We start from the raw sequence: 10,964 nt of genomic DNA on the forward strand, positions 1-10,964 counted from the left end.
TCCCTCAAGGAGGCGCGAGATTACCCTCAGCGCCTCCTAGTGGCGCTCCGTGGCAGCTCAGGGCGGTTTGCAGAATTTCTGCTGGAGCCCGACAAAGGAGAACCAGGGGTCCTTCCAAGGAGCCCTCATCTCTTCCAGGAGACCTGGGAGTGGGGGCCAAAGCTTTTGAAGGCCCCTCCGGGCCCTCCACCTCCACTTCCTTCCTCAGACTTCCCTGGCTGTAAATATTTCTGCCGCTCGGAGCTCCTCTGACGAAGGCCTCGGTGTTAATTTGTTAAATCCACATCAAGGTCCTGGGGACCCGCTGTTTATTTTTGTGAACGTGTTGGCAGAGATCACATTGGAAGGGGGGAGAGGGGCTGCTTATTTGGTCAGAATAAATGCTAATTAATAAAAGTTATTTATTTGGGTTGGAGCTCGCCACAGCCCCGGGGTCAGGCGCAAACTGACTTTTTGAAGCAAAAACAAACAGAGAGCGTCTCTCAACAGCTTGAGAAAGGCAGAAACGAAGAGGCAGGGTTTATTTGTCTTAGGAAGAATTTGCAGTTAATTCCCTCCAGACTGTTTAGACCCTTAAATTACACGGAATAAGAAAAACCCTGGGTGCAGGGGAGAGGAGCCAGGAACACTCGATCAGTTGGCCGAGAGCAGAGTTTTTAAATGTCTTTGGCCCGCATTCAGCCAAATAAATGGTACGTGTGAAATAATTTAATGGCAGAAAACTGTGCACAAGTCATTTTTTTTTTGTATCGTAATGTAATCGGGGACGAAGTAATTTGGTTTTAAGGGAGAGAGAGCGTGGCAGGCCTCCCCCCCAACCCCCACCTGAAGACGTGTCTCTCTCTCCCCCGATCCAGCCCTGTAATGGCAATGGCACCAGGGCAGCTCATGTAAACGCAGGCAGGTTTGGGCTGAAGAAAAGTGGGACTTTTACTGAACAAAAGGAGATTTGGGGCACAGCCTGACTTGGAAAGAGCCAGGGTCCCAGCAATCGCTGGCTGGAGGCTTAGTGAGCATTTCTTTCTTTTCCAAGTGCTTGGAAGTCCCAGCTTGGAGCCCCCTCCCTGGGGGACACACGCGCCTGCCGCAATTGGCGTCTCAGAAAGGGACGTGGGAGCTTCAGGTCACAAATATCCAGCACATCCACTGGGAAGCAGAGGCCAGCGCGTGGGTTCGAGTCCTGGGCCACCTGCAGGAAGCTGCTTGAGGTGTCCTCAACCTCGGCGGCTTCTCAGCCTCTGCCTGCAGCGGGGACCAAAGGGCCTGGGGAGAAACACCTTTGACCTCTGGCACGAAGCTGCTTGCACAGAAGCAACAATGCTAAGGACAGTGACCATTTATGGAGCAATTCCTCTGCTCTGGGCACTGCAGCGAGTTAAACTCTGCTCCTCATAGGAACTTCATGGGACCTCGGGCAAGCCATTGTCCCTCACGGCTCCCAGAGGGGAGCTCTTCCTTTGGAACAAAGCGGTGCCGATGGACCAATGGACAGATATACTTACGTCTTCCCCCACCTCTCCCCGCCCGCCAGGCCAGGCTGGAGATCCAGGGGCATTTCCACACCAGTGAGGTGCCGTGACCCTGCAGGCCTCCTAGAGCCAGGACTGAGATGGCAACAGACCCCTGTGTCACCTTCCCTAGGAGCAAGGTGGGCGAGGGAAGAGACCCCCACTGCCGGGGCCGGCGGAGCCTTCTGACCAGCAGGAATTCCAATCCAGAGGGACAACCTTGGCCTCAGTTTCCCGTGTGTGCAGTGGGGTAACACCTCCTAGGGCGGGGGCAGAGATTCGGTGGGTGGCAGCATGGGCGACGCTTGGCACCGCTCGTGGGCCGAACCAGCTTCTTCCGAGCCTTGCCCCATTGGCGCTGCCATGATGTGACCCCGGAGACAGCGGACCCCAGACCCGCGAGGAGACCAGCTGGGGTTGGTGTGGGAGGCCTGGGGTTGCCGGGGGGCCCGGCGCTAAATGCCTTTGCGTGAGGGTTTCGGCTCCAAGTAACCACACAGTTTAACTGGTGAAAGAGCCGAGTTTCTTCCGGCGCCCACTTGGCGGGGCCAAGGCTGCAAAATGGTTTTCATTTAAACGCCCTCCGTTTTGAATTGCTCAGAAACTTCTCGAAAAAGTCTCCTTTTTTGGCTGAAATGCCTCCTGCATTGGGTGTGTGCCCAAACAGCGTTGCCTGGAGGGGGCGGAAATCGTCTCTGGGATGGCTGGTGTTCCAGAAACTTCTGTCCTGCTTTCGGGCTATTGATTGCCACCCGGTTTTCAGCTCGTGGGCCCTTGTTTTTGGTTTAGCTTTCTTGCTGCTCCAGGGGACAGGGATGTGGGGCAGAGAGACATTCGCAGGCACCAGACATTCTCATCCATCTTCGCCTTTTCTTGGAGGAGAGGGGTGAGGAGAGAAGGCTGGAGCCCGGCCAGGGGACAAGGCGGCTCCCTTGGGGCCACTCGTGTTCCCGGCCACCCCCCGCCCCCACATGTGACTCCTGCAGTTTGCAATCGTCCTGGACGTCCTGCTAGACCAGCACCGTGAGCACGGTGAACGAGATAATTCTTTGGTGTGCGGGTCTGTCCTCATCCTGTGTATCAGCGCCCAAGCCTCTACCCGTTCAACCCCCGTAGCACCTCCCACCCCCAGTCCTGACCATCAGAAATGTCTCCAGGGAGCTTGGGTGGCTCAGTGGGTTGAGCCTCTGCCTTCGGCTCAGGTCATGATCTCAAGGTCCTGGGATCAAGTCCCGTATCGGGCTCTCTGCTCTGCAGGGAGCCTGCTTCCTCTTCTCTCTCTGCCTGCCTCTCTGCCTACTTGTGATCTCTGTCTGTCAAATAAATAAATAAAATCTTAAAAAAAAAGAAAGAAAGAAAGAAAGAAAGAAAGAAAGAAAGAAGAAAAAAATGTCTCCAGACACTGTCGGGTGTCCCCTGGAGGCAAGATCGTCCTCCACTGAGAACTACAACTACCCATCCAAACCCAGCTGTAAGGTCACCTTTTCCCAGGCACTGCCCTGTGCAGGACCACCTTCGCCTCCCACATTCAGTATCCCCCAGTCTCATGGAAAGCTTCATCCTCAAATCCAATCCGTTGGTTGCTCGAGAGTCAATAAATCCTGCTAACGTGGGAGCATCTTTGAAAACAGGGATCGAGTGGTATTCATTGTTGGGCCTGGAATATTCTAGAAGCTCGGGAGAACAAATACCCAGCATTGTGCATGTTAAGGGAACGTGTAACTGGGAAAGCAAAAATACAAGGTGTGGACTTAACTCCAAAAGGTTGACAGTATGTTCTGTGGTCCAAACTGAGCAAAACAGGCCTTCCCATGCACCACTGGTGGGAAGCCTTATGGGGGACTCTGGCCACCTCTAGCATTTTTCTCACTGGCCGAGCAATCCTACTTCTAGGAATCTGTCCCAAATATGCGCTGGCAAAAAATAGAAAATCATGTCTGCGTGTGGTTCTTCGTCGTGGCATTCTTTTAGTGGCAAAAGACTGGAAATGCGCCAGGTGCCTGTCAATAGGGCTCCAGGGGGATAAACCATGGAGCGGTCCCCCAGCCCAGTGCTTGGGGAGTGTGGATGATTTCTGTGCACTGCATGGAGGGATCCCTGGCTTCTCCTGCTAAGTGGGAAAAAGTGAGGTGTGGAGCTATATGTGCTATACTACTTTTTGATAGACGAGAGAAAATATTATACATGTTTTATTATATTTGCAAAAAGCCATGCTGGAAGGATAAAACAAAAACTGCTTTAAAAAATAAGTTCCGGGGCACCTGGGTGGCTCAGTCGGTTAAGCATCTGCCTTCGGCTTAGTTCATGATCCCAGAGTCCTGGGATCGAGTACCGTGTCGGGCCCCCTGCTCAGCAGGAGTCTGCTTCTCCCTCTGACCCTCCCTCGCGCTAGTGACCTCTCTTTCTCTCTTTCTCTTTCTCTCCCTCTCCCACTCTTGAATAAATAAATAAAATCTTAGAAAATAAAAATAAAAAATAAGTTCGCCAGGTGGAGGGAGAGAACATGAGAGAAAATAGAGTGTGGGGGAACAATCCACAGAAAGAGGGTTATGTTTGTCGTGCCAAGGCAGAATGATGTCTGGAATATTATCGAGGAACGGGCAAGTTGAAGCACCAGGGTGTTCAGCGTGATCTCATGCTTGTAAATTTTTTTAAATATACATTTGTCATCTCGTAAAGTGTGGGGGGTGGAGCTGGGGAGAGGGGAGTGTTTTGTTTTACTGCTGACCCTTCTCTGGTATTTGAATCTGTTACTGTGACAAGCAGTGACATTACTTGGTTATTAAAATATACATTTTTAATAAAATCAGAGGCCCAAGGAAGTGCTGAGTTTGGTGGTGTTGTGTGTGTAGGGGAGGTGAGTGTAGCAGGGGATCTTAGGTGGTCAGGAGGGCTTCCTGGAGGAGTAGGCAATGAACTGGGCCCTTGCGGAAAAACAGTCAAGTCCAGTTCCACCCCTCAATAAAATGGAAATGTGGCCATAATGGCTGTTCACCCCCTGGTCATTCCCACCTCTTCTGCGTTGCCTCTAATGCCTTCTCTCCCTCCCTCCGATCTGATTGGAAAATTCCTGTACATCCATCAAAACCCATTTCAAGCACCACCTCCTCTGAGGAGCCTTCCCTGATTGTCTCCCCATAGCTGGCCAGAGCTGAGTATCCTCCTGCACCCTGGTGTTCCCTTGGTCCCACATCACTGGGCCTCTTATTCTGGGGCCTACCTCCCTGTCTGCTCCAGCTCTTTCCAGTACCCGGCACGGCCCCTACCACACAGTAGCTGCTCAGTTAATGTGTGTGGAAGGGATGAAGGAAGGTGTGAACTCCAGGGATCTGCTCCTGCTCTCGGGGCCGGACCGTCCATCCAGCAGTGGGGGAGACGCGAGGAGAGCACACAGTGCAAATTGCCAAGCTAATGCCCGAGTCGTGACCCCCTGGGTGGCCTTCCCACCCACCTGCTGACCCTTGGCCCCTCCGCAGGTGAATGTCCCAGCCCGGGGCGCGGCGCCGCCGCCAAGCGGAAGAAGAAGCAGCGGCGGAACCGCACCACGTTCAACAGCAGCCAGCTGCAGGCGCTGGAGCGCGTGTTCGAGCGCACGCACTACCCCGACGCCTTTGTGCGCGAGGAGCTGGCCCGACGCGTCAACCTCAGCGAGGCGCGTGTGCAGGTGAGCAATGCGCACCTGGCGGGGGGACGGGTAGCCCACCGTGGGAGCGCGCAGCCACCTCTCCCTCGGGGCTCCGGAGCCTCTGTGGAGGGGAGGCCTTTAAGAGCAGGAGCATCCGAGGCTGGGAGGACTCAGGTTCAGATCCAAGCCCTGCCACTCACCAGCGGTGTGGCCTTGAGCAGCTTACTTAACCTCTCTGTGTTCAAGGTGCCTTCCTGGAAAGTGAGGACCACGTGGGTCTCTTTTATAGTGTTCTTAGGAGAATTAAAGGAGTTAACAGATTTGCCAAGCGCTTACTTAGAGCAGTGCCTGGCGTGAAAGGTTTTGATAAAAAAAAAGTCGCGTTAAAGTGTTAAGGGCTGCTCTGTGCCAGCTCTGGGCCCAGTGCTCAGCACGCCCCTCTCCAGTTACAACCTTGTAACAGCGAAGTGCTCGTGCCCTCGTTCCTCCGTGCGTTCCCTCGCCCTTTCTCCCACGCTCACTTACCCCGCGGTAGAGTCATCCCCGTTTTATAGATGAGGAAACAGAGGCCCAGACAGGGGAAGCTGCCAGCCCACAGCTGGTGGCAGAGCGGCCACGCACTGCAACCAAAAGGACGTGGGTCCCCTTTGCCTCCTGCTGCACGCGGTTCAACACCCCTCCCCTGCCCCCCAGGTCTGGTTTCAGAACCGCCGGGCCAAGTTCCGCCGAAACGAGAGGGCCATGCTGGCCAACCGCTCCGCCTCCCTGCTCAAGTCCTACAGCCAGGAGGCCGCCATCGAGCAGCCCGTGGCTCCCCGGCCCACCGCCCTGAGTCCCGATTATCTTTCCTGGACAGCCTCGTCCCCCTACAGGTGAGAGCAGGAACCCCGGTCCAGGAGGGGGCGGAGCCCTAGGAGTCCCCGCCCCCTCCCAGGATCCGCACAAGCTATGATCCGTGCCCAGGCGCGGCTGAAGCCCGGGTCTGCGGAGTAGTGCGTGGGCCAGTGTGTGTGCGCTCATGAGTGTGGGTGTGTGTGCGAGAGTTGCATGATTGTGAGCACATGTGCACACGAGTGCTTGTGTGAGGCGCTCTGCTGGGGCCCTGGTCTTGTGCGAAGCGAGATCCAGCAGGTGGGCCCGTGGAGTCAGAATCCCTGTGATGCCCATGGTGGCCAGCTCTCCCGCCCTGTCCTTACCTAGGGAGACCCACCCAGAGGCATTCTTCTGAACAGGTGTGTGTTTCCTCCTCCCCCATCCCGCTGTGCGCCTGGCCCTGCCGGGGCACTGAGGGTGAGCAGGACCCAGGGAGGCTGCTCCGTGTCCGGTGGGGTCTGTGCTTGTTTCTGACTCCTCCCCAGAGCCTGCATCCCCAGCCATGCCCCGCCCTGGGGGGAGGGCTTCCCAGGAGCGTCAAGGGAGGAGGCGAGACAGAAGGACCAGAGGCTGGGGTCCAGGCCTGGCAGCCGGAAGTGGTCAGTTGGAAGTGGTCAGAGCCACATGTCCTTGTGCCTTCTGTCGCCCCCCAGCACGGTGCCACCCTACAGCCCTGGAGGCCCAGGCCCTGCGACCCAAGGAGTCAACATGGCCAACAGTATCGCCAGCCTCCGTCTCAAGGCCAAGGAGTTCAGCCTGCACCACAGCCAGGTGCCCACGGTGAACTGATGACCGGCCCCCCAGGACCCCGCTGCCTCCCTGGTCTAACAACAGCCAAGAGGGCAGACATGAAAGTGACCTTGTCCTGTCCGCTGTCTCTAGGGCAGGCTGATTGGGCTCTCCTGGCCCCTCTCTCCAGTCCAGACTGCTGGGCCCAAGAGGCTGCTGAGATGCTGGGAGCCCTTTGTCTACAGCCGTGGGAGACCTTGGCCCATGACCTTTGGAGGGGTTGGGCCAGAGATGGAGAAGGAGCCCACCAAGGACTACATTTATTTTGTGTATTAAAACCGAAAAGCTTTTTTCTTTAAGAAATAAAAACAAAACAAAACAAACAAACAAAAAAAACTTTAAGCCCCCAAAAGTTTGAGGGAAGGCGGATAAGGTCAGCAAAGCAATTGAGTGGTTGGCCTTCTGGGGCCCTGCTCTGGCCTGCAGCCCTCAAGAGGCCTGCCCTGGGCCCAGCTCAGACCAGCCACCATCCCAAAGCCAGATGCCCTCATGTCTGAGCCTTCTCATGAATGAATCCATCATCCAGCAGAGCCCCACGGGTGGGGAGTCGGGTAGGAGGACAGAGGCCTGCCCTGGACCCCAATGGGCACCTAGGTGTTTGGGAGAAACCCTGCTGTGTGACTCTGGGCAGATCCCTTCCCTGTCTGGGCAGAGAGTGTCCCCTCTGACCTATGGTTGGGGGCAGGGTGGGTGACCATGGATCCCTGGGCTGGCCGGACTGTGGGTGGAGGGCAGATGCTGGAATTAAGTCTCTTATCTCTGGGCATGCAGAAGGTGTGGGACACTCCTGGGGCCTAGGTAAATGACCTGGGAAGTAGGGGTGCATAGTAGAGGTCCCATGCAGCTTCGAAGGACAGAGGAGTGGTCCTAACAGCCAAGGACACTGGAAGACCTTATCCAAGTGCACCCACCTTTTTGCAGATGATACCTGCGGGTGACAGAGGACACACATACCACCAGCTAATGACATGACTTGGCAGGAAACCAGGGTGAAGGGAGTGGTTGTAGCCAGAAGGCAGCCCCTTCTGCCCGGCCCCCTCCAGCCTCTTCTGCGGGGCATAGCCTCCGGGGAAGTTCGGAGTCATTTCTGTCAATAGTGACTTCAACCAGTCCCCAGCAAGTAGCACAGCACTCCCTGACCCCCAGAGGGCATAAAGATGACCAGCCCCTCCTGGTGATGGCCCTCGTTGTGACACAGTGGTCACACCCCGATGCAGCCAATCAGAGGGACCTCTTCTCCCATAGTCTGCCCTGCCCACACTGTAGCAAATGCCCCAGGTGCCAGCTGTCCCCCGCCCCATGGGCTACATCTTCTAGGTGACCTCAAACAGGTCAAAGCCTCGTAACAATCTTTATGTGGGAGACAATCCCCATTTCTGTGTTAGAAGGTATGCTAAGGATATGTCTGAGTGAGGGGAGGACCCCTCCCCATTCTCCCGCATTCACCCCGAGACCTTCTCCCCAGTACTTCGTCTGGGATTTCACCGTGGATACTGGGTTCTTGCTCATTGAGCGCTGCTCATTTCCAAGGTGCACACAAGCCCCAGGACACTCACCATGTGACTTTCTCGTGGCTGGACAGTCGGAACTCTTGTCGGCCGGAGAGTGTGGGGCACCGATGAGGGTGAGGGAGGTACAGGCTCTGGCTGAAGGCATGGGGAGGGGGAATTCTGCTGTCTTGCTCAGCTTGGCCTCTGCCTTGGCTCAGTGATTTCTGGGCCTCCATTTACTGTTCATTCACTGAACAAATAGGACACACTTGCTGTGAGCCAGGGCCCTGAGAGAGCAGAGAACTGACATGGGGTCCCTTGCTGCAGAGGCCACATGCAACACACGGAGCCCCAAACTTGGTCTGAGGCATCTGTGCAGTCTTCCTGGAAGAGGCGTCCTGGAAGGACGAAGGGTTGGCCAGGCAAGGAGAGTGGGGGAGAACAGTGCTTCTGGCTAAGGGAACAGCATGTGTGAAGGCCCTGCGGCAAGACAAAAGCTATCTTTTGGGGCCAGTGGGGACAGTTCCAGGGCTGGATCTCCCAGTGTGCGATGAAGGTGGAGAGAATCTGGCTCAGATGGGGCGGTGTGGCCATATCTAGAAGTCTGGATGTCATCCTGGCAGTGGGGAGCCACGGAGGGGATTGGCTTGGTGGAGGGACACCCCCGCCCCCGGGTTCTGTATGGAGAAGTGGCCATAGGACTAAGAGTGGAGGCAGGAAGGGCTCTGCAGAGGCCAGGGCAGCTGTCCAGAGAGGAGTGGCAGCAGCCTGGACCCGATGTGGGCTGATCTGGGAGGTGTTCCAAGCACATCGGGGGCAGGGGTTAAGGACAGGATGATGGGATGAGGGAGATGAGGGAAGCCAGGTGGTGGCCAGGATTTGGCTTAGGCACACGGAGGTGCCCGGGAGGAAGAAGATCCTGGAAGCAGGACCTGCCTTGTAGAGGTGTCGGGAAGATGCTGGCCTGCCCTTCCACCCAGACCAGAGCTGGGGGCCATCATGGCCCAAGCAGCCTCCTCCCTTATGGGCTGACTATTCCTGCCCCCACCCAAGGAATCTGCACCAGAGAAGGCCGTTGGCCCATGGGGGGCCAGAGCAGTGCCCTCTTGGCAGCCAGGCGGGCCTCTATCCTCCACAGGAGCACTTAAGCGAAAGCAAGTGACAGGCAGCCCAGCTACTGGCCCGAGCTCAGCGCTCAGATGGAACCACGGCGGTCTCGCTATTTCCCATCCAAAGAGAGGGTGCCATGAAGCATCGCCAGGTCGGGGCGGCCCGCGGCAGAGATGGGGTCACACTGGGTAGAAGTTGGGGCCTAGAAGGTGGCTCCCAAGAACACCAGCTTCACAAAAACCTGGGGGCCTGTTTCCCACGGAGGCGCTGGCCCTACCATGGGACCGCAAGGATGTCAACGTCACTTCCTCCCAAGCACGGTAGAGAAAACAAACCGGCTTAACCGTTTACACGTGCTGCTCCAGGGACCAGAGGGAGGGGGCACGACAGCCTCCCTGGATGAGGCTGTCGCTAGTGTCCCCCTAATTGCAGGGCTGTGTGGGCAGCCCCCTGGGCACCCGTCCCGGGATAGAATTTTCCATGAGGATAAGATTCCCAAGGCCCCATCCCCTGCTGTGAGAACTTGGAATCTTTCTCCGAATCCCTCTGCTCATTTGGCAGGCAGGCTTGGGAGAAGACATTGCATAACTTCACTTCTATTTTTTGTTGTTGTTGTTTGAAATAAAAGAACTTGATTGAAAGAAAGAGAAAAGGCAGTCTGGGCTCTCGCAAAACCCAGAACCTGAGGGATAGAGACCGGTTTTACTTTGGGCTAGGCACCTCTGCGAGCCTCAGTTTCCTCCTCTGTGAAACGGGACTAATGACAGGGATACCTGGGTGGCTCAGTGCATTAAGCAGCTGCCTTCGGCTCAGGTCGTGATCCTGGGATCTTGGGATCGAGTCCCACATCCGGCCTCTGGCTCAGCAGAGAGCCTGCTTCTCCCTCCCACTCTGCCTGCTGCTCTCCCTGCTTGCACTCTCCCTCTCTTTTAAATGAATTAAAAAAAAAAAAAAACCTTAAAAAAATGGGGCTAACAACAGGTAATGAGAACCGAAGCTACCTCATGGGATTGTGGGCACAGAGTTCCCTTCTATAAATGGGCACTTTGGTGTTTACGGCTGAGGGCCACAGAGTAGTGTTGGAGGAAGTCAGACTACTTCCTGTCCTGGAGTGCAAGAACACATCTTCTGCCCCAGGTACCCAGCACATACAGTTTGGGGGCTCTTTCCTCTGTCCCTTCCCTGCCAGAGCAATAGGGCATGCGCAGCCCCTGCACCTTTGTCACCCGCCCCTGGAGGGTGCTGTGCAGTCGCTGCTGGGCGCAGAGCCTGGTGACCATCAAGTGCCTGCCCCAGTCTTCTCTCCAAAGACAAAGAAACAAGCAAATCCCAAATCACCAGCAGGGGTCCCAGCGTAAACAGGGGCACTAGCCTTCCTGAAAATGTCCCCACAGTCGTGAAAACGTTCACATGCTGTCACCACCAGTAATTCCATCTCGAAGCCCCACTTCGAGAAGGAATCCAACATGGGGGAGGGAAACCAGGATGTAGTGAGCCGTTTGGATCTCTCTTGGCACACATTTCGTCCATGCGATGCAAAAACTCTGGGACGAACACAAACCCAAACGT

At 55.9% G+C, this 10,964-nt stretch overlaps 1 protein-coding gene across 1 annotated transcript in view; it reads left to right on the forward strand.

Annotated features, from left to right (window-relative positions):
- PRRX2 (paired related homeobox 2) overlaps positions 1 to 7,098 on the forward strand; it is a 43,073-nt gene extending 35,975 nt beyond the window's left edge. Inside the window, exons 2-4 of the mRNA XM_032866063.1 lie at positions 4,985 to 5,172; positions 5,827 to 6,005; positions 6,660 to 7,098. Of these exons, the coding sequence (XP_032721954.1) occupies positions 4,985 to 5,172; positions 5,827 to 6,005; positions 6,660 to 6,795 (503 nt within the window). The 3' untranslated portion in view covers positions 6,796 to 7,098. The remainder of the gene's footprint in view (positions 1 to 4,984; positions 5,173 to 5,826; positions 6,006 to 6,659) is intronic.
- The last annotated feature ends 3,866 nt before the right edge of the window (positions 7,099 to 10,964 follow it).

The sequence above is a fragment of the Lontra canadensis genome, unplaced genomic scaffold (assembly GCF_010015895.1).
Source record: "Lontra canadensis isolate GAN:19392208 unplaced genomic scaffold, GSC_riverotter_1.0 scaffold30, whole genome shotgun sequence".
Taxonomy (NCBI): domain Eukaryota; kingdom Metazoa; phylum Chordata; class Mammalia; order Carnivora; family Mustelidae; genus Lontra; species Lontra canadensis.